Source organism: Amphibalanus amphitrite, unplaced genomic scaffold (assembly GCF_019059575.1).
Source record: "Amphibalanus amphitrite isolate SeventyFive unplaced genomic scaffold, NRLGWU_Aamphi_draft 000271F_arrow, whole genome shotgun sequence".
Classification (NCBI taxonomy): domain Eukaryota; kingdom Metazoa; phylum Arthropoda; class Thecostraca; order Balanomorpha; family Balanidae; genus Amphibalanus; species Amphibalanus amphitrite.
In genome coordinates, this window is record NW_024881766.1 from 731,988 (window position 1) to 756,235 (window position 24,248).

The 24,248-nt window shown below is 49.3% G+C and overlaps 1 protein-coding gene across 1 annotated transcript; it reads right to left on the reverse strand.

Annotated features, from left to right (window-relative positions):
• Positions 1-1,236: 1,236 nt before the first annotated feature.
• On the reverse strand, positions 1,237-11,030 carry LOC122387031. The gene is made up of 6 exons (XM_043376837.1): positions 10,154-11,030; positions 5,297-5,506; positions 4,404-4,544; positions 3,720-3,984; positions 3,033-3,178; positions 1,237-2,740 (listed from the first exon to the last, which is right to left on the reverse strand). The coding sequence occupies exons 2-6, from the start codon at positions 5,499-5,501 to the stop codon at positions 2,673-2,675; spliced, it is 825 nt and encodes a 274-aa protein (XP_043232772.1). The 5' UTR covers positions 5,502-5,506; positions 10,154-11,030; the 3' UTR covers positions 1,237-2,672.
• Positions 11,031-24,248: the final 13,218 nt, after the last annotated feature.

The following is a 24,248-nucleotide window of genomic DNA, read 5'->3' on the forward strand; positions in this document are numbered from 1 at the left end:
ATTTTGTGAGTGTGTTGATGGACAGGTGAGTGCACGTGGTTGACAGCGAAACAAGCCGGCTGCTGGATGTGCTGTGACAGTGTGTCGGTGCTTGTTGTCGGTGTCGGGTGGTGCAGCTGGCGGCGGCCCGCTGCCATACGGGAGCGGTCGGTCGACAGGCCGCTCGGCGGCTCGTCCAGCCGGTAGTTGGTGTCAGATCTCTGAGGCCGGTGGGTCAGAGCCGGTGAGCCCGGTCAGGGCACGGCTGGAGCACGGCCACGGCCCCGGCGGCGGCACGGCGTGCTTGTCAGTGGGCCGGCCGTGACCTGGCGGTGACCGGTCGGTCTGTCTGCCGACCGACCACCGGTCGAGCCCCGACCGACCACTGGGACGGCACCGGTGGATGATCAGGGGGGCGGGCGGGACATTTGAAACTATTATGGAAGTTGTTATGGAAGACGAAGTTGTTATGGAAGTTATGGAAGACCATCGTTATTCGTTCGTCACTGCTAACGCCGCTGGCCGGCCGTGGCGGCTGGAATGGAGGGCCGGGCACGGGCCGGCCGGCTCATCCGCCGGCGGTGGGAGGCCCGGTGTCAGCTGTGGGTCACTGACCAGCACCGAACACTGCAGTTGTGAGGGGGACGGGTGCAGGCCATACAACACACACAGAACTGCAACAGGGAACTACTTACATGACACCAGTCAGAGTGGCCAAAACACATGTGCAATGTGCAGGAATCTCAGAAAAGGTATATGCGTAATCTGATCCCACGTAGTTATCCTGATCTTGGATCCGATGGGATCCTGGATCCAGTCAAATGGCTCGCTACGGCAGCTGATTTACCCGAGGCGGCTCTCAGACCTGATCCCAAATGACGGCGGGTAAAACGGTGTGTCGTATACAGGTTATCGTCCGCCCGGCACCGGGGAAGGCGGTGAAACACGGCGAGTGGCGATCCAGCCAGTCAGTGTGTGGCCGCCGGTTAGCGGTGAACTCCCACGCTGGGCCTGTATTATAGATATATACGACACCTGTTGATGATGTGCACGGAACAGAAGGACCAGGCCTCGACGGCCGACGGTGTGCTCTGGAGCCGGGACCGCAGCTCGGCAGGTCACAGCAGCGGCGGCACAGCGGCGCAGAAACACCCCACCCCCCTCTGGTGGAGCCAAACTGTACTCAGGTCATCAGGACATTAGCACAAATGATGAGGGAAGCTCCGAAGGTAGCTGTTTTCCAGGACAAAGACTGGACATGTGTAAAATGTATTAGTCAAAGCGCAGCCGATTATCAGTAGCATGGCCAAGTGATAACTAAAATCTAAAAAGCCGTTCCGGAGTCGGAGTCAAGGCAGCTTGATCGACACGGACTCCGACTCCGACTCCCAGTCGGTCGGTAGCCCAATTACCCCCTGTACGAAGCAGAGGACACAAAACATGGCGGCGCGCACCCGGGCCGTGACGGCGTGCTTCCGTGAACCGAGTCGGACAGACGCGAGGACACTCGTTATGACCGGTGCCGTCAGAGCTCTACACAATTCAGTAGCATCCAGCTGGCTATATCCGACCGTCGGATAGCCGGCTATATCATACCCAGGGTTACATTATCCACAATACCCCACCGGTAATTACCCACTACATCGCATCACTTCACCCAATTACCCACAATACTAACCCGGTAACTAATTGCCCTAGGCTACAGATGGTACAGCTGAAGCGTCTCCTGACGAACCAATCAGCTGACTGACCAATCAGCTGACTGACCAATCAGCTGACGGACCAACCAGCTGACGGACCAATCAGCTGACGGATCAAGCAGCTGACGGACCACTCATCTGACTGACCAGTGGTCAGCTGACGGACCAATCAGCTGACGGACCAATCAGCTGATGGACCAATGGTCAGCTGACTGACCAATGGCCAGCTGACTGACCAATGGTCACCGCCCCGGGCCGGGTGACGGCCGCCGGCCGGGACCGGAGCGGGCGGGCGCGGCGCGGCCGGCCGCCGTCTGAACTGGCACCGCGTGGATACTGCCAGCTCGGACGGCAGCTAGCCAGTAGTCGAGTAGAGCTGTCCGTGTGGGACGTGTCACAACACGCTCAGCACGGCGCTCAGCACCGCCGAGCCGAGGTGCAGCCAGACCCGGGGGGGACGGTCACGTGACCGAGCCGTCCGACTCCACCGGGGGACGGTCACGTGACCGAGGCCGGCCGTGCCGCCGGGACCAGGCGCGGTGAACCGAGTCGGACCGTCAGAGACGTGTGTTCTACATACAGAATAGCGTAATGAAATGATCGGTAGTCTCTCCAGCACATCACTTTTCACTGTCCAATTACCCACAATACCCGCCCGATATTTTCCCACTTCATCACATCTCCCGTCCAATTAACCACATTACTCACTCGGTAATTACCCACTACATCACATCTACCGTCCAATTACCCACAATACCCACCCGGTAGTTACCCACTACATCACATCTGTGTGCTACTACTACATCAACACTACTACCACTACAACTACATGACTACACTAGAGCGGACACGGGGGCCGTGTGCCGGCTGACCGGCGCCGCTCTCAGTGCCGGCTGGTGCAGCCCACACGGCAGCAGTCAGCTGGCGGCCCCGGCCGACTGGCTCGGCCTCTCTGCAGTCAGCTCATCACTGCACGGTCGGTAGTGCAGCGCATCAATACTTCCACTCCCACACTTTGACCCAACGGCCTTCCTGGCTCTTCAGCTGACGGCACAGCTCCCCTGTGGACAGAGCAGAGACACGTCTGATGTGGACACGTCACACACAGACAGACACACAGACAGCGGTACAGCCATGTCCACACACCGCCGGCCAGTGACGACACACACAGGGCAGACGGCTGACGTGACGTCACCGTCGGCCGTGGTGGCCTTGACGCGTCACGTCACCGTCCGTGACGTGGCCTGCGGCGGTGGGCGAATGTGTGTGTCTGAGAGGCAGGTGGCGCCGTGCAGCGTCTGTTGTGAGGGACTGACTGGTCAGAGGCGCGGCGCGCGGCGCCCTCTCACCTACCGGGGACAAAGAGACGGATGGTACGGGGCTCGCCATCCCTGTCCCGGCCCAGGTCCGCCTCCTTCAGGGCGGTCAGCACGGCCTGGCCGGTGTCTGCCGTGCAGTGAAGGTACAGCCACCACAGCTGCCGACACGACTTCACCAGTCTGTAACAGAGCAGAGCAGCAGAGCCGTCACACACAAACACAGCGGCACCAGCCGACCGGACGTACGAGTCAGTGTCAGTGTCAGTAGTTCAGTGTCGGTGTGTTGGTGTCAGTGTCAGCATGTCAGTGTCAGTGTGTCAGTGTCAGTGTGTCAGTGTCAGTGTGTCAGTGTCAGTGTGTCAGTGTCAGTGTGTCAGTGTCAGTGTATCAGTGTCAGTGTATCAGTGTCAGTGTATCAGTGTCAGTGTGTCAGTATCAGTGTCAGTGTGTCAGTGTCAGTGTCAGAGTCTCCATGTCAGTATCAGTGCGCCAGTGTCAGTGTGTCAGTGTCAGTGTGTCAGTGCCAGTGTGTCAGTGTCAGTGTGTTAATGCCAGTGTGTCAGAACCAGTGTGTCAGTGTGTCAGTGTGTCAGTGTCAGTTTGTCAGTGTCAGTGTGTCAGTGTCAGTGTGTCAGTGTCAGTGTCGGTGTGTCAGTGTCAGTGTCAGTTTGTCAGTGTCAGTGTCTGACAGGACACCCCTCGCCAGTGTCTGCTGACTGACCTGCTGACCCCTGCTGCTGTGAGGGCCGTCTCTGCCGGCCGCTGGCGGTCCCCCAGTGTAAGGAACTTCAGCCCGGGGCAGCCGCTGAGACTGTCCAGCACGGCGTCAGGGACGCCGCCGGACAGGGTGAGACTGAGCAGCTTAGGGCACCTGGTGAGGGGCTCCAGGCTCACGGTGTCAGGGACGCCGCCGGACAGGGTGAGATCATACAGCTCAGGGCACCTGGTGAGGGGCTCCAGGCTGCCGGTCGTGAGATCAGGAGAGTCTGGAAAACACACAGACACACATACAGACAGGATCAGCCGACTGGGATACATGTCGATATATGGAAAAAACGAAACATCTATGAATTCGCATTGTTTTATTTTATGGACACAGTAGCCAATGGTAAAATATTGGCACTATATGATATGCAATCACTTCAGCCAATGCATTTGATTGAACTGCATTGAACATTGCATTACAATCATTATGTGTATGTTCAACTAAGTCTGAACGAATGTGGCATTGACTGAACAGACATCCTCCATTGTTTGGAGCTCAGTTGGCTTCATTATTTCGCAAAGCGCATTGGCTATGTATCGCACCTGTCTCCATGAGGTCCGACAACGGCACACCGTTACTCGGTGTCCGCCATTCCCTGAGCCCGTACATCAGCGGCCTGTCCGTGCTGCCGCTGCTCACCGTATAAATACAGTCGTATGACCGTCCGTCCCAGGTCAGCCAGGTGACTGATGGTGTCGGCAGCCACCCCCTGGAGCGACACTGACAGATCATCACACAACCAGAACCGTTCCGGCCACCTCGGCTCCGTCACCTCCGGCCCTGTCGGACAGAGCTGTGTCAGCTGACTGCAGTCGGACAGAGCTGCAGCCAGCTCCCCGCTGCACCACTGACACCAGAGTGTCAGACACTGACACAGCCAGAACTGACACAGCCGAGCGGCCGCACAGCAATTTTTAGCATCAGCACTCAGCAGTCATGTAGAATGTCAATATGAACATCAAAAGTATATGCACTAAGTAGGTATATGCGTTATACAGTAGTCTATGAAACTACTTTATATATGCAACTCCCAGTGGTTGCGCTGTAAGCATTCCTCATTGGAACAACTGCCCACCAACTGTAACCATGCCTGCATTCCCTCCCGTGCCTGCTGGCCGCCGTCGATCGTGGCGCCACCTATACTCTGTATAACCGCCGCGCCAGGGCCGCGGCCAGTCAGTCTCGTCAGTCTGCTCAGACTCGTCGTCAGCGAGCTCTCTATGTAGTCAGTCAGTGTCAGTCGTCGACCCAGACTAATTAATGTTGTTCGGGAATTTGCTGTTTGTGACATTGCAACTATTACTAGTACCTTGACTTTTTAATCACCCCGCGACATTACACTAATATTCCATGCATGCGCCACAAGCATGTGACCCTATGCAAGTGCATGCATTGAGCCCCCCCTCCCACCACAATAATGTACACGATCAATGGTGGAAATTGCTAGTTGAGGCTGATCAGTTCGTCCATTTGTCATCAACGCTGTCCATTTGCATATACCGGCATTACATGTATGATCTGCGGTATCTCACCTCTGACATTGAGGCGCGTGAGGCCCTCCGGCAGCTGCCCCCTCAGTAGCGGGAGGTCGGCGGCGGCGACTGACAGCCGCTCCACAGTTTCCCGTGAGCTCCGCAGCTCCGTCAGCTCGCTGTCACCGACTCCGGCCGGAAGGATGACACTGTTTGGGTCCACCCTGATGATGGCACCACGAAGTTGACTTGGAATAGTAGTCATTTGTGCTGGAAAGGTGATTGAACCAATGTCAGGCATTTGTCTAGGTCAAACATAGTACACTTACCTACAGATGTAGAAAACACAGAGTGAAAACTGTTTGTGGCTACAATGCTGTGATAATTCCGTGTCTGAGTGAATATGTACTCGTACTTTATCAAAACGATGTAAATTTCATAAATTACGGCGACTTTCCGTAACAGAATATTCAACAAATAAAATGATAATGGGTCTTTGACATATAAAACAAAAATCACAATTATTTAGTACATTAGGGGAAAGTGGGGTAAGACGGGCACCAACTTTGGAGCCATTTTTCGGCCATTTAGCAGCATCTTAGAAACGGGAAACTGAGTGATAACCTTTTTTAGACATTTTACTTCCACTTGCCAGAAGATGGGATTTAAACCTGATTCAAAAAATAAACTGCAGCTATTTTTGCAAAACCTTGCAAAAAAAAACGTCTTACCCCACCCCATGGGGTAAGACGGTCACATGGGTAAGGCAAGACGGCCAGCTTCTTTCACCGACCAGCACAGCTCGCAAAAAATACCCGATATTAGCTGCATTGATACAGTCGCTCTTTGGTCTGAAGTGCTTCGGAAATGGCAGTATACGAGATTCGTGCAGAAGGCGTATGCTCGTATATAGACCCTAGTTCAGAAGCCATGTATAAGAGCCGTTTTTCACATTCATTATTCGAGAATAAACTGTACCGAAGGAATATTGCTAGCATGTATGTGAGTATCAGAATCAAGCATATTCTTATAAGAAATGTTTCTTTTTTCCCACAGCAACAAAAATATTTTCACCATTACAGACCCATTGGATTCATAGTTGCGCGTCTTACCCCAAACTCAATGTCAGAAGTTCAGCACAATTTTGCTCTGTGGACAATTTGATGCAGACAAAGCAAATCCGCGGTAAATGAACACCGGTGGCATATGAGTGTACCACAAGTGATTGCAAGTTTTTAACTATATAGTGCTGCACACAAAAGCTTCCACAATACATCATGGATGTTTTCAATGAAATGAGTGTTTTAAAGAAATCAAAATAAAACATTATCGATTGGACACAAGTTCACCAGAATTCAATGGTGGTGTGTAGTGGGAAAGGCAATTCTGGTCCTAATTTTTCTCGCTCGTAGCGCTATTGGTTTGGTCTGCAGAAGGGATGCCCGTCTTACCTACCCTGACCGTCTTACCCCACTTTCCCCTATATTCTGAACTAGGCATATTTTATTGATGTCAATTGATCAATCTGACAGCTTTTGAAAACTTTTCGCATAAATATTTTGTTCAGCTCTTATGTGTAGCTAATTATTTTAATTTTGTATCGTTATAAATTTTGTAGCGTAAATATTATGTCCAATACAGGCCCAAATCATTGACCAGCACCATTCACCACACGACTTGTCATCCTACGGCTCACCATGGCTTATGGCTTCAGTCTTACCTTAGGATGAGGCAGCATTACCTGCAGTACATGTAATATATGTATGTCAGGGTTTGGTGTTTGTTTAATTTTTCAAATAAACAAACATAAACAAACTGTTCACGAACAAATGTGTTCGTGAACAAGTGACGTCATCGGTCAAATTTTGGTAAACAAACAACGAAGAGTTCTCGAACGTTCATGAACTGTTCGCGAACACGGTAAAGAGGGGGTAGATAAGACCCCCTCTTTAACCCTATTAGTGGCAGGCTCCTGGCTACCCCATATTAGTGGCAGGGGGGGGGGGCTGTTTACGACCCCCCTTGATATCTCGAGATCTAACGGGCCGATTTTCAAAATTCAAACGGCATTCGATTTGGCTCAACGAGATCTACATTTCTAAAAAAAATAAAATTAAAAAATATCAATAGGGGGGTAGAGGGGGGTAAAAACGGGCAAATTGCAGATACATTTTAGACTGTTTATCACGGCCAGGTTTCTGAACCAATCTTAACGCAACTTTTGCCGATCGATAGAGAATGAACCAGGAATTCACATGGATCCTAAAAATATGCATTTTCAAAAATCATAGGCGGATACAGATCATTGAGATTGGGGGTACACAAAAAGTATAGTAAATAAGGTTTTTGTCGGTACTGTTTCTTAAAAGGGTGGCAATGGTCTTGTTATGTTACAATTTTCTTATGAGAGAACGACTAAAATTGTATTGGTCATGCATAGGCGGTGTCAGGGCACCTATGTTGGGAGGTAAAAAATAACCCCCCTATTTGGACGCCTGGATCCGCCTATTATAGCAAAAACGTGTCAAAAGAGGATGCACAATAACTTTGTATATGTTATCACATGATACCTTTCATTCACTGTTCGTAAAACTGGTGCAGCATCGTGATCTTCGCCCAAATGACTCGCTTCACGAATAGGACCCCCCAATTCCCAGTGCTCTGGAGCCGCCCCTGGTAAAGTTATGAACTTGAAATTTTCAGGGAATGTACCTAATTTAGTTTTAGGAACAGTCAGAAAATTTCAGCATCGTAGCTTCAGCGGTTTCGGAGATATTCCCGAAAAACCTGAGGGGTGGATAAAAACAACCCCCCTGCCACTAATAGGGTTAACCATTTCGCTCCTAATTGAGATAGAACCTTGCGGGAAAAGCCAGCGTGTGCGTCTTAACAAACCACAGCGATTGGTATCCAATTTCAAGGTCTTACACCAACCGGTGACCCCTGAGGTCAGGTCAAGTGTCATAAAGTAGAGGCTGATTTTTGGTAAATAACTTCGCCTCAAATGGTGGCAGAGCCACGGTTGTGGCACCATCGTGCTCGTCGTGGCCAGGCGCGTCGAATGATATACTTTTTATGTATAGTCACTTTTCGGATTATTCTCTGGGATAATAATATATAACTCACAAGTCCAGTGGACTTGTGAGTTATATATTATTATCCCAGAGAATAATCCGAAAAGTGACTATACATAACTAATTTCCTGGGAAAAAAAAAATGACTTTAAAACACGATATACTTTTTGTTTAGATCAGGTCTTTTTAGGATGTTGACCTCAGGTCAAGGTCAGGTCAAAGCCACTCGGGTCACAAAGCTGCATGAAGGATGTCATGCTGCATATCATTCGATGTGGCAGTTCTTTCTGAGTCAGTTGATGGCTCAACCGACTCGCTAGCTCAATTTGATCGGAAGTTATTAGCGGAAAGCTCCTACTGCACCAAATAACCTTAGTGTGCTTGAGATATGACTTGTGGCTTGTGCATATTTCACATGTAAAACCTGCCTGCAGTCATGTCTGCACCGTATGCTAACAGTTACTCGAAATATATCAGAAATGATGACTTGTTCATGAACGTTCATGAACGTTCACGAACTGTTCGTGAACAGAGAATCGTAAGTGAACATGTGACCTTGAATGCCAAAATTCGTAAACTATCAAATAAACAAGCAAACAAACATTGTTCACGAACTGTTCATGAACAAATATACAAACACCAAACCCTGAAAATTCGACCTTTAACCTGACCTGTGACATCATCAGTTTGACCTAGGTCAACAAAATTGGGTCATAAGGTAGTTCCCTGATAGGGCTATCCAACACCGTTTGCCGCTTGTCGCTAGGTTGCGTGGTTCTCGAGATCTTTGGGGGGGGGGGGGCAAATTGCCCCCCCCCCCAACGGGGTGCGTTGCTCGGCAGAGCCCAACGGGGCGCGGGTTAATTGGGGTTCAAAATCAAAGCAAATATATAACAAACAAGATAGCAGTTTTGTAGCGCTGCTCGTTTTATATCTTTTTGTTTTTCAACATTTTCCTTTATCTTTAAAACTTTGGTCTTGACAGCTCCTCCCATCAAACCTCTTTTGGGTCGGAAATGCCTGAACGTGACGTCACTCTGACGTCATTTGCGGCCAACCTATCATAGACTGTGGAAGAAAAGGTAACGAGGTGTAAAACCGATTTACAAGAGGGTTCTGAAATTTTCGCGGCGATCGGAGCATTAATTTGAGAGATAATGCGAAACGACTGGAACGGGGGGGGGAAATACCCCCCACCAGGGCGCGGGGTAAAAAGTTTCCACTGGGTACCCTAAGGCAAAGGTAATCTCAAGATTGTGGATACGCCGCTGGATGTTCTCTACGATATTAGACTAAGAACAGTGTAAACACTTGCGACAAAATATGAAAATGAAACAGGAAATTGGTTGACTTTCACATCGGGTTTGACAGCTTGGATAATATTTGAAGCGCATTATATTTACTCTTACAGGGTGGGCAAAATCTCGTCACTGCAGAGGCAACTGGCAGCCACTGCGGGACATTTGCCCCTTGCAGTAGCGCGGAACAGCTTCAATTAAAGGGGCATTTCTGACTTTTAGCTCCATTCTTTCCATGCAAAGCCCATAGGGCTTATGTTAAAATGCCGAAATCAAGGGGACACGGTTCCCCGGTGCACCCCCCCGTTCCGCCACCTATGCCCTCTTCCCCGTTAATGCATGTAAGCACCCACATCCAAACACTCAGACGGGTACCTAGCACACAGAGAAGACACACAAAGACTCACAGAATCACATACAAACCGTTACATAAACACATATAGTCTGACTATAGACACAGACGCACAAAACACACTCAACAACAGACACAGGGACACACAGACCCCCCCCCCACACACACACACACACAGGTCGGCCCGGCTCACCTGATATTCGCCGCCTCCGCCGTGGTCGGCTCCGGTGGACAGGGCTCAGTACCGTCCACACACTGTTGGACCACCCGCTCTGTCCACTGACCCGGCCGGTGGACGCAGTGCAGCTCGTGCGGCTCCGGCTCCTCCGTCGGCCCTTTGTCCCGGTCTGGAACTGCGTCGAACATCAACACCCCGAGTCGGTGTGTCGGCAGAATCGATCGTGTTCAGTGAGTCGGCGGCGCGGCGTTCCAGACTGATGACGTCAGTGGGGGTCACCAGGGTTACAGGGACAACACGGGCCGCCGGTCGATGTGCAGTCCCCCCCCCTCCCCTCCCTTCCCCAGTACCCGGAACAACTCTGCAACTCGGCAAAACAAAACATAGTGACGACTGACGAGCAGGCATGAACGGTTGAAAAACAAAACCGATGATAGGCGTAAATGGGTAATGGTGAGCGGTGGCGCAAAAGGGCCGCTCGATTTGCATAGGCCGCGAACAAAGGGTCGCCGCCGCCGCCGCCGCCGCGGAGTCGCGGTGTCGCGGCCTGCAGCCGGCAGCGGCCCCTCCCCGTCGGAGCAGCGGAGGAGGGTGCGTGCCGCGGGGAGGGGAGCCGGCGCCACTGTAGGCGATCCATGCTTTCTAGCGCTTCACAGACCCGAAACAAAATGGTGGGAAATATAAACAAATACTGGTGTATTTTGTACCTAAATATCCCAGCACCCGAAATGTGACACTATTTGTAACATCAAGCCAAACACTTTCAAACCACACACGTCCAAACACGACCTTTTTTGGAGAGGCTGAGCTCTGGTGCCTGGTCGTGATTTGATCCTAGTTATATTTAGAGCTGTAAATCAAGACAAAAGTTGAATATATTGAAAACTCTAATTTTAATTCGTATATGAAGTAAGATAAAAACACCAAAACCACTTAACGTTTCGTGTTATTCACTTTTCAAGGGTGATATGACACATTTTACCTACAGAGTCAAGTACGTTTTTTCGGTTTCGATCGAATATAGCGCGGGCACTTTTTTCACAAATTTCCTCTGCCTTGCATGACATGTTGACATATATACATACACACATACTACAAATTAACGTCTTTCCTAGCCAACAGAGCAGAAACCGAAGCTAATCTGAAGAATCCACTCGAAGTGTTCAAAACATCACCTTTCACAACAAACGCCGCTTCTATAATTCTCCGTTGGGTTTTAGAAAAGTTTTGATCCACATGTGTTGCCCGCGTCCAATCAGGTAAATGCCCTTCTTTCTCAGCGTGAATAACAAATGCATTAGAAAGTCTGTGATTACGTAAATCCCCCCTGTGTTTACGGACCCGTATTTTGAGACCCCTACCAGTTTCCCCGTAGTACACCCGCGGGCACCCACCCCACATGGAATTTTGTAAACTACGCTGTCTCTGTTGCGAGGCTGTTTCCTTTTTTTACGCATTATCCCACCTATCTTCTGCCCCCCTACAGAGACTATGCGCAGCGCAGGACCTATCAGTTTCTGAACCGTCTCATTCAAGGGAGAATGCGGAGCTATTACCATTGGTTTGGTTTCTGCCACAGGCTGACCAGCTACAGCTGAGGGCTGGTTATCTGAGGTGACAGATCGGGACCATATCTTCTTTGCTTTGTTTCTCAGAGATAAAAGCATGATTAACCCTCGCCCGCACATGCCATTTTCCCATCCTAGAACGCACATGGGGGGGGTGGTTGCCCCCCCCCCCCGCGCCATTTCGTTCCTGTTGGAGATAGAGCTTAGCGGTAAAGACCAAAAAGATTCTTTGGGAAGAGACCAATCCAATGATACCCAGTTTTACCTTCTCAGGTCACTCATTGACCTTCCAGGTCAGGTCAAACTAAAAAATGTTGCTGTTTTGGGTCACCGTTGGATATCAAGTGCGCTGCTTAGCATATACCGATGACGATGCCGTTTTCTGGTGCCAAGCCAGCTAGAACCTCTTTGTCACACTACCCGACCAGGTTTTGGCTGCTGAGGTCATTTCAGGTCAAGTTAGGTCAAGGTCAATTATATGTGTTTGTATGTCTGTGTGTGTCTGTGTGTATACTGATGTGTGCACCGATTGTTTATGTGTCCATATTACATGAAATCATGATCTGAGAAGCTGTTACCAAAAATGCAGTCAAAAACTTCACAAAAAGTAAATTCAGCTTGCCTAAAACGCAATTATCTTAGATGACCTAGGTTGACCTTGATCCTGACCTTGACATCTGTACATCGTCGAACAACATGTTTGATGATAGGTGGGAGGTAAGACTGGCAAAAAAGGCCGAAATCAAGGTGTCAAAAGCTCACAAGGCCCATAGCCAACGCCAGATGTTGAGAATTGGCCATTTGGGTCATGACATGACCTGAAAAACAAGGTCATATCTCCAAAACCAAAAACCGCAGAAACTTGAAATTTTCAGTATACATCAAGAAAAGATAGAGGAGCAGCTATACCAAAAATCAGCCTTCTAGCTCTAAAATGTTGAGTGCAGAGCCGAAAGACTACCTGGGGGGGGGTGGCAACCACCCCCCCCCCCATGTGCGGGCGAGGGTTAAAGGGAATTGAAGTTTCATGAACGTTTGAACCACATAATCGATCTCGTCACGTAAAAAGTCTTCAGAATATATTCTGAAGGCGCGCAAAAAGAAACCAATAACGACCCCGGATTTAACTCTCTGACACTGCCCTGAAAAGTAGTGTATAAGGTCATCCTTGTTTGTTGGCTTTCGGTAAACAGTGAACTTAACCCGGCCGGGCCCGGGGGGTAATCCCAACCACCGCAGCCCGGGGGGGGGGGCGTTTTTCGCCCCCCTGTCTAACTCCGTAAATAAGGGAGCTACGGAAACAAAAGCGATACCAAACGAAAGGTCCTTACGAGACGATTCTAATGCACCTAAAATTTTTGACCTCAGGTCAATTTTCAAGGTCAGAGGTCAAGGTCAAAGGCCAAAACCGGCACATGTGTAGTGATCTCAAAGTAAGCCTTCTAGAGGACGGCAGGCTGCATCAAACCGACAAAATTGGGTGTCAAACGAAAGAAGAGAATCTGAGGATTCTGAAAATGTGCTCCAAATCAAAGGTCAAGGTCAAGGTCACGCTCAAAATTGACCTCAAACTTGGCACTTTTTCGCACATCTTGCGTGCTAACTTCCAAGATGTTTTGAAATGTTTTGAGGCTTACCAGTTCCCTATTTGTGGTTCATCTTACGATACAAGGCTGCTCAAAGGTCAAGGTCACAGAAGAGTATCCCTGCTAGAGGCTATTTCACTGATTCAAGTTAGTAATAATAAATAAGACAATTTTGCCATCCGGAAGCTCTAAATGAAGGCTTAGAGGAAAATAGATGCCAGATTCGTGATCAGCGGGTACAAATCCATCATAAACGACCTTTCATGTGTCAAGGTCAACCAGAGGATATTTGAGGTCACATGAGGTCAACATGAAACTTGACCTTTTCCGAACAAAATATATATCATTCGACGCGGCTTGACAAGGCGAATGCGATGGTACCACTGCCGTAGCTCTAGGACCATTTTTGTCGAAGTTATTTGCGAAAAACTAAAACCACATTTCGGGGTCGTTGACCTGACCTCTGACCTCAGGTCACTAAAACTATTTTTCTATTTTTCTCTAGGTCAAACGCTACACAGCCGTGCTCGTAATTTGTCTTTATCTCTAAAACTCTATTTTTAGCAGCTATTTGAAGTTTGCGTCTGTGACGCCGAAGTTTGCCGTGCAGGGGTCTAGAAAAATGGACCTTGTGACGTCATCAAGGGGGCTAGGTCCAAATTTTTTACTTCAGAAGATGTCAAATTGATGGGAGAAAAGGTACCGAAAGTTTCGCCTTCCTATCCCTAAGCGTTCGGGAGTTATCGCAAATATTCGCCAGGGGGGGGGGCGAAAAACGCCCCCCCCGGGCCCGCGAGGGTTAAGTGAGTCTCCCGTTCTGATCAATAGCGTATCTAAGAAGGGAAGCCTGTCGTTCTCTTCCTCCTCCACTGTGAATTGTATAGCGGGATCTACTGCGTTTAGTTCATGGAGGAGGTTTGTGATATTAGTTTCTGATGGGATACATGCCAGTACATCATCGACGTATCTAACCCACAAGTTTTGCTCCCCCACTATACGTTTGAACTGGTCTTCCTCCATTTTCTCCATATATAAGCACGCTAAAACGGCACTTAGAGGGGAACCCATTGCTAATCCGCTAACTTGTATGAATTCCTTGTCATCGAAGGTAAAGGGGTTGAAGTTGACACAGAGCCGAATTAATGCCATGAAGTCTGCCTTTGAGACCGGAAGATCCTCATCACTCACGTTAGATAGCGCCCTGCCTACGGCAGAAAAGGGAAAGAAACTTCTCCATCTTTTGGAAGAAAGCCCTAGGACACCAACGATGAGAGGCATGCCGAAGACACATAAATCGGGCACTCCAATGCGGCCGATAACATCCGGTATCGGCAGCGCCCCTCATCGGCTCGCTAAGGTCTTGGCTAAGCCGTTATCTGACCTTCTTTGCACTATAAGCTCAGCTCATCTGAAGAACTTAGGTGATCTCTTGAGGCGCATCAGAGATCTCCGCGTAACCGGCAAGAAGATGGTGAGCTTTGATGCCAAAGCCCTATTCACGAACGTTCCAGTAGACGGGGCTCTAGATGCCGTAGGCAGGGCGCTATCTAACGTGAGTGATGAGGATCTTCCGGTCTCAAAGGCAGACTCATGGCATTAATTCGGCTCTGTGTCAACTTCAACCCCTTTACCTTCGATGACAAGGAATTCATACAAGTTAGCGGATTAGCAATGGGTTCCCCTCTAAGTGCCGTTTTAGCGTGCTTATATATGGAGAAAATGGAGGAAGACCAGTTCAAACGTATAGTGGGGGAGCAAAACTTGTGGGTTAGATACGTCGATGATGTACTGGCATGTATCCCATCAGAAACTAATATCACAAACCTCCTCCATGAACTAAACGCAGTAGATCCCGCTATACAATTCACAGTGGAGGAGGAAGAGAACGACAGGCTTCCCTTCTTAGACACGCTATTGATCAGAACGGGAGACTCACTTAAGTTCACTGTTTACCGAAAGCCAACAAACAAGGATGACCTTATACACTACTTTTCAGGGCACAGTCAGAGTTAAATCCGGGGTCGTTATTGGTTTCTTTTTGCGCGCCTTCAGAATATGTTCTGAATACTTTTTACGTGACGAGATCGATTATGTGGTTCAAACGTTCATGAAACTTCAATTCCCTTTAATCATGCTTTTATCTCTGAGAGACAAAGCAAAGAAGATATGGTCCCGATCTGTCACCTCAGATAACCAGCTCTCAGCTGTAGCTGGTCAGCCTGTGGCAGAAACCAAACCAATGGTAATAGCTCCGCATTCTCCCTTGAATGAGACGGTTCAGAAACTGATAGGTCCTGCGCTGCGCATAGTCTCTGTAGGGGGGCAGAAGATAGGTGGGATAATGCGTAAAAAAAGGAAACAGCCTCGCAACAGAGACAGCGTAGTTTACAAAATTCCATGTGGGGTGGGTGCCCGCGGGTGTACTACGGGGAAACTGGTAGGGGTCTCAAAATACGGGTCCGTGAACACAGGGGGGATTTACGTAATCACAGACTTTCTAATGCATTTGTTATTCACGCTGAGAAAGAAGGGCATTTACCTGATTGGACGCGGGCTACACATGTGGATCAAAACTTTTCTAAAACCCAACGGAGAATTATAGAAGCGGCGTTTATTGCGAAAGGTGATGTTTTGAACACTTCGAGTGGATTCTTCAGACTAGCTTCGGTTTCTGCTCTGTTGGCTAGGAAAGACGTTAATGTGTAGTATGTGTGTATGTATATATGTCAACATGTCATGCAAGGCAGAGGAAATTTGTGAAAAAAGTGCCCGCGCTATATTCGAACGAAACCGAAAAAACGTACTTGACTCTGTAGGTAAAATGTGTCATATCACCCTTGAAAAAGTGAATAACACGAAACGTTGGGTGGTTTTGGTGTTTTTATCTTACTTCATAGACGAATTAATTTGTCCAATTCAAACAATCAACTCTAATTTTGATTGAAACCTCATTCCTTGCGAAGTAATATGCATGCCATACTTTCAACTTTTGAAGCTTCTCTATATTTTTTATAATATTTTGCATTACACCTTTTTGACTGCATCAGTTCAAGACTGTGTACAACGTTTGGCAATGCGCATGTTTTACTGTCCGCGAGATCCGGCCACAAAAACACCATTACTTAGTAGCCTAATGTTTGTTCTCAATACCCTGTTAAAATTGTCTGCGACTTTTTGCGATTCACGGAGTTATAGACTTTTTCTCAACCCTTACCGTTACGTGGGGTGTGCGCAATTATTGCAAGTACTAAGTTTTTCGCAGATATCTCCAGAAAACGTTAACTAATCGGACAGGAGTTTGGCATGACTAAGTACAATTGTTAGACATATAACCTCGAATTTTTTGGTTTTATACCGAGCAAGCCCACTCGGCTGTGACGTCATACCATGTCATATTCGATCAATCGGCAGTTTCTCTTACATGGTGGTGTTTAATGCTTATTTGCGTGCCTATCTTCTTGCAATGCAAGCGAGAGAATCGGAATAAACTTATATCCTTCAATCCGGTATAGACCCAAAAACCCAAATTTAACCCCCAACACATAGAATCGGGTGGCATTGAATTTCGTTAGGGGAGAGCAGCGTGCTTGGCTTTGTACCGAAGTTCTAACCCAATTAGAAGCCAAATGTAAAGGGTAATTCCTCCCCCCCCCCACCCCCACCCTCCACCCCACCCCCGGTTCCGTTGAAGAATACATCGTGGTAATGCAAAATAGTTTTTTTTAGTATTCAGGTTGCGGTAGCACAAGTCTAAATGGACGTGCACTTGACTCGACCTGTTCGGCTGTGGGCGTGGCTAACCTGTGACGTCAGCTAGGTCACGAGGCTCCGGGGCAGCCTGGCTCGACATTCCGACTCGTAAACAGGCTAGGTCAGGTCGTCCGTTGAGCGGCTCCTGGGCACCAAACTGAATCATGTGCGTTAAGAAAAGAGATGTTTTTGAATGGGCACGTTCTGTTGGGGTAAATTCTTTATCTGCAGGTGTAGTTTGTGAGTTTCTTCGCAAGGCCTTTCCAGAGTCAGACTTCTCCTCGGAGAGTACCGGTAAAATTTCGCATTTTACTAGCCACTTGCGAGCCAAGTGGAATGCTGCAGATCGCCGTGAGTCGAGGTTTTTAAGCCTAAATCGCGAATGGCTCGACAGGGAGCTATGCCTGCCTGGTCATGACTGTCGGACCAGGCATAGAGTTGCCACTCTTTCTGAACGCTCATTCAGTGAGCTCTCGCGGTCCAGCAAACTCCGCGAAACCCACGACCTACGGCAGCAGCCATGGGAAAAACTGGCCTTCGCTGCGGCGTCAGCAGCCTACAGCAACGGACACAGAACAGTGGCACGTGCTATTGAGCTGCTGAGTTCGCCAGAGACGGGCTCAAAACTGGTAGCTGCAGTGCTCGCCGAGCCCCAGCACGAGCCTGTCAGGTATACCGCTCAGGAGGCACTTGGGCTGGTACTGGACCTCAGTCTCAGCAAGGGGCAGTATGTTCGGCTGCAGCAGAGCGCCAAACAACAGGGCGCTGACATCTACCCTTGCTATGATCAGCTCCGGCTAGCCAAGGCGGACTGCACGCCGACTCCAGAGCAGATCCAGGTGACGCCGGAGCGTGCAGAGGTATCGCTGCAGGGATTGCTGCACCACACCGCCAAGCGGCTGCTGCAGCTGCAGCCTGTAAAAAAAAAATGGACAGCTGCATCCCGGGAGGCTTCAGAGACCGCTCCTCAACTGACCCTTGATGTCAAGTGGGGCGTAGACGGCAGCACGGGCCACAGCCGTTACAAACAGGCTGGGCTGAGCCGGGATGACGACCAGCTTCTGGTGACGTCTCTCGTTCCTCTGCAGCTCTCTGCTGCTGATGGAACTGTCGTGTGGCGCAACAGCACGCCTAGCTCCACACGCTTCTGTCGGCCCATCTCCATCGAGTTTGCAAAGGAGACGACAGCGTTGCTGCAGGAGGTCAAAGCACACGTCACCAGGGAGACAGCCGAACTCCAGCCTCTTCAAGACGTCAGCGCCTCAGTGTCCTTCAGGCTGTCGATGACAATGGTTGACACCAAAGTGGTGAACGCGCTGACCGGCACGAGCAGTCAGGCATGCAGCATGTGTGGTGCACTCCCCAGTGTCGTCAACGACATCGATGCCGTCATGCTGCGACCTGTCAGCAACATGACATTCGGCCTGAGCCCACTGCATACATGGATAAGAGTCTTCGAGGCCATTCTCAAGGTGGGGTATCGTCTCTGCCTTGATGAACCACGCAGGAATGTTAAGAAGGTGGATAGGGAGAGTGTAGCAACACACAAGAAGGAAGTCCAAGGTCGGCTACGAGAATCGCTCGGACTCCGGGCAGATGAACCACGCTGTGGTGGATCTGGCAATTCCAATGACGGCAACACCGCCCGCAAAGCCTTCAAGTCTCCAGAAAAGTTTGCAGCAGCGACGGGAGTCAACGAAGAACTCATCCGTCGGCTCCGCGTGGTACTAGAGGCGGTCACGTCTTGCGAGCCTCTTTCTGTGCCTGCGCTCTCAGCCTACTGTCTCGAGACAGCGCGTCTGTATGTGCGCTTGTACCACTGGTACGCCATGCCGCCTACTCTTCACCGTCTCCTGATTCACTCGGCTGCAGTGTCCGAGGAGCTGGCCCTGCCAATAGGAGCGATGAGTGAGGAGGCGAGTGAAGCCACGCACAAGGAGATCGGGCTGTTCCGGCTGCATCACACACGGAAGAACAGCAGACTGAACACCATGTCGGACCTGTTTGGCCGTCTGTTGGTGTCAAGCGATCCACTGCTGAGCAGCATGCACCAGGAAGAGAGGCGGCATGAACGAAGCAAGCGTCTCGGTCCACTGTCCCCCGAGGTGCACGCTCTCCTTCGTCAACGTGCTGCCGGGGAGCCCGGCAGCAGCTGCAGTGATGGCGAAAGTGACCGAGATCATGTGTGAAAAGCGATGTCATAAGATGACCGCGCATTGTGTGCTGTTACATGTGCGTCTTTGTGTTGTTTTAGTTTGTTGTTATAAAATATGCTTTTAACAGTCTGTTAGCGTCCGTGTTAATAAAATGCAATATTGTTCTAACCCTTTTTTTCATGGTAAATACATCATATGTACCTACATAACATATTCATGTTGTAGTTTTAACCCGCGCCCCACTGGGGGGGGGCTATTTATAGCCCCCCCCCCCCTCCCGTTTTTCCGCAATAACTTTCAAACCGCTTGACGGATCGACGCCAAACTTTCGGTACCTTTAGCTGCATCAATTTGACACACCTTGTGTCTAAATTTGAACTTCGTAGCTGCCATAGGTCGGCCGGAAATGACGTCAGAGTGACGTCATGTTCGTCCGATTTCGACGCAAAACATTGAACCACGGCAATCGCTCCCAAGAGCTCAGTTTTTAAGCTAGATCCAATTTCTTTGCATGAAAGGACTCAGAATTGACCGCGCTATCAAACTGCCATCTCGGATTTTGAAAATTTTGAAAATTTTTAAAATTTTAGATAATAATCAAAAATTATATTTTTGTATTTTTTTTTCAAAAAGTTTTTGACTTTTCGAAAAAAACCGAAATATATGTGACAGAACGCATGATTATGACTAACTCTAGCAAGTTTTAGCTAAATATCTTCAAAAATGGCCAAGTTATACGCATTATTGCAAAAAATTCACAATTATTAATTTTTCAAATCAATTTTTCAGTACGTATTTGACATCGTACACCAATATAAATGGCACCATCGTGTTCCTGAGCTCAAACTGCATTCAATAGACACCTTTTTTGTTGAAAATTTTAACTTCAAAATTTGACCTTTTTTTACCTGAAAGTGACCTGATCTAAGCTAAATTCGACTCAAAATGACCTCAAATGACACAGACGACATCAAATTCGAAATCTTTGGCCTAAATGGACCATAAAACATGTGTCACGTGACCGACGCATGATATAATATTTCCGTGACCTGTGATGACCTGACCCTGACCTGAAAATCAAAGTACAAGTTTGGTACCCTCAAGGTATCTAAAGCATCTGTTCACGAGTGTAGAAAACCAAAAATGAGCATGATCTGACTTGTAAGACGGCGGCCAGAGCCCAAAATGTGAACAAGCCAAAATGCTAATAATTTTTATTTTGACCTGACCTGTGACGTCATCGGTGACCTCGAGGTCAATGAAATTAGGTTTCGTTCGACAGTTTTTCCGGGGCTATCAGACGCCGTTTGAATTTTGACGATCGGCCCAGTAGTTTCGGAGTTAGGAGGGGGGGGGCTATGAATAGCCCCCCCCCCCCCCAGTAGGGCGTGTTATACACAGACCCCAGTGGGGCGCGGGTTAAATCCCAATCACCGAACACGAGCGCGTTGCGTTGTAGGTAGGCACCACGACACTAGTGCTATTTATTAGTAGAATATATAATCGGAACGCTCATGGAACCGCATTTTTTGGCAAGCCATGGTCTCCTCTTTCTTGTCTTTTTTTTTTGCTTTTCCAATTGCATTTTAGCTTGGCTTACGTGCAATTTGAGTGCTATACCAGTGAACTGCTAATTACTTCCGTAAAGCACGAGATTTTGCGATCAGTCCTGAAATGTGGTAGTCTGTTAAGATTCCCCCAAACAGACCAGTCTGGACGCGCCCCTGCAACAATTTTTTTTTTTTGCGAAACCGGGTCACGTGGTTTGCGACCAAGTGGTTCATCCATAACTGACGAGCAGTTGAACAGTAAAGCATAACACGGGCAAAAATTGTGCATGCTTTCGCAAAGTCTTCTCTGTCCTGTATTAACCCTATGGGAAAAGGGCATTGCTCGCTTTCTTGCACGTTGCAAAGAGAACCCGATTGCTTATGATGCAAACACTCATATCAGTTAAAGCGCAATGAAACTATGCACAAAACAAGGGGTCAAAAGATCATTTTGTATTGAGTCTAACTCGAGATATAATCCATGAAGTGCTAGGATAGCGAAATCGCCCACTGTGCGGCGGCGGGGGAGGGCGCCGGCACCTGCCGACCTCCTGGTGCCCCGCGGCGCCCCGGCGCCCTCCAGCCAGGCGTGACCGCGCCGCCGGCGCCCTCCCCGCCCTTGACCCGACAGAGACCCACCGCCGCCGCTGCGCCGCGACCGCCGCCAGCGCGAGCCGACGGCAGAGTTGGCCTGCGCTACGCTACGTTACGCACTACGTTACGCTACGTTTGCTTTTTTTGCCAAAACTACGATACCGAATTACGATACGTTATATATTGCTACCTTACTGAATTACGGTATTTGTTCATTAACGCAGCAAATTACTTTATCGTACTACGTTATGCAATATGTCATCATCCACTACCCAGTGGAAACGGTTAGTCTCTAGTAACTAAGCCAAATACTGCGCACAATGATCGCCGGCTTTGCAGCATCGTCGGTGCGGCGGTGCCTACGCGCTACTCGCTAGATGCGCTGGACTTCCGACAGGGAATTCCCTGGGACTCCCCAGTGGGAAATCCCCGGTGTCAGTCCGGCCGGAAGAAAGACTCAGTGGTATTCATATAGCAGGCGTCTCACATTCGTGTAAACGGCCGGAGGTCTGGTGACGATATGAGTAAACTGAAAAAATAAAATTATATACCTTATACAAATACAGCTGACCTGTAATTGCTACGGAATCCATTTCGTAGTTCCTACGTTATTCTATTATTTTCCGTACTACGCTACCGAAACATCCCAATTACGCTACAAAACGGTACTGACAGCTACGGGTTACCGAAAACTTCAAAATAACGTAACGTAGGCCAACTCTGGCCGACGGTGACCATTGTGACGCACACCGGGCGGGGCGTGCGCCGCGCTCGCCCCCAGTGCGCCGCATTCGTCCTCAGCCGTCCGTGAAATCCCACTTGGCGCATTGTGCGAGCGGGAGACGCGTGGGGCGCCGGTGAGAACAGGTGGAAAGGTTTCGCGGCGCGGCGGTTGGGTCACAGCGCGCCGGTCAGCGGGCGGCCGCGGGCCGGGACGACAACCGAGGTGCTTCGGCGGCCCGCCGACAACGTTGACAAATCGTGTTTTGTATTTTACACTCGCACAAGGTCACACGGGTCGCCTGTGCGACACTGTGCGAAATTTGTTCTCAACGAGAATAAAGTGAGTCGGTGACAAACAAAAATCGGCACGGAGCACCGTACCGGACCTTATGGCCATTTAGCACGGTATGTCAGTTGACCCGCGGACCATGTAAAAGGCACAGTGGGTGGCGACATTCATTCTTCCACTGGTCGTTTGCCGCTAGCACTGTCAGGGAGCCGACCAAGGTAACTACGGCCCCTCGATAAACCAGGGATTTAGCTGAGCTGCTCACACCTCGGTACATACCGAGAGACAATGGCGCGGCGTCTTCCGTGGGTGAAAACCGACAATTTTCTGGCTTTGAAAATTGCAGCCTGCATTTGAAAAAAAAATGCATTGCATTTGAGCCTGCAGTGAAGTATGCAAAAGTCAAATAAATAGGTGACGCCTCAGTCAAAAATGAATTTATCGGTGCTTTTGATATAGCTATTTTAGATTTACACCGAAAGAGTAGTGCCTTGCTGGAAATAATCGTGTTTCTACCTCATGCTGCTTGTCACGGACAATTTATTTTCTACCGTGGATCTGGTAAAGCACTAATGGCTCTGTCTACCACCAACGGTAACTCACCAAGGCTTGTGGTAGGTTATCATCACTGTAAGACATCACGGACTGCCACCAATCAGGGTGCAGTCACATTGATCTGTAAAGAGCTGCTGACGGGCCCCGGTAGCTCTGTTTGCTATACACTTCGTCAGGCGTGTGACACATTCATGGCAGCTGGGACCTGACCGATAAACTGTGGCACACGGTGGCGTGCATATTTTTACCGTGAAACCCACCAAACCCACTCTTTCTCTTGATATGCAGACATTAAAAATCCGACAAATAGTTGCGAAAAGGAAATCGAAAGTCATGAGCCATTCAATGCATAACGCCTTAATTCCGCTGCATGTTGCTCCCCTACCACCACACGGCAGTGTGTTGGTAGCTCAGTGCTCCGCCCGTCTGTGCCCACTGCACGTGTAGCTGACCACGTGTGCTGCACCCCCACCCGGTGCGGCTGGCGGCCCCTTTGTGCGCCCGCCGGTGTGACGGCCTCCCTTCCCCGGAGCAGGCCGGTCAGCTCTGGCGTCACGGCCTGTGACGACCGTCACCGCGGCGGCAGGGGAGCGTCACGGCCCGGCGCCGCGGCTGGTGAATCGGGCCACCCGGCGCCGCCAGACGGGCGGGAGCGCGGGACAATTACCCACTGCCCACCGCCGCGGGCCCACGATACAGGCCAGTGATAGAGTCGCTGCACCAGTCACACCGGGAGCCATCACTGCCATCAAAACCATCAACACCAGCTCCATGATCAACCCTGGCCGTCAGCCGGCAACAGCCCGACGTTGTTTGACGAAGACCGTCTCAATTCAGTGCCGTCAAACCCGGCGTGGTCAATTAGTCAGCGACAGCGCTGTCAGATTTCTGAATAAGATTTCAATACCGTAAAGTGGGGCTATTTGAAACGGATTTTACAGTTTTTGGCCTTTCCCTTCAAAACGGTTGATATTTCCTATAGCATGTAAATTGCAAAAACGTAGTTCTCTGTAACCGCTTTCAGATAGGTCAATTTTGGTTCAGCTATTAACCATAAATAAAGTTATTTTTATACTTGAAGCCTGTCTCAAATAGCCCCATAGTGTGGGGCTATTTGAGACAGTTTTGGTTGCAAGGAAATTGAAGAAAATTGGTCAAGCTAGGGATAATTCTTTTAATGCCATGCGATTGGAAATTAAATTTTGATACTTCTAGCAAAAAGCATTTCCTTCAACTACAGTTAAATAACCCTTATAATCGAACTTTTCTTTTTTGGTTGGACCTAGAATTTCGGTCTGCTAGAAAATTGCATTACTTTATGCTAGAGCTGTCATAATAT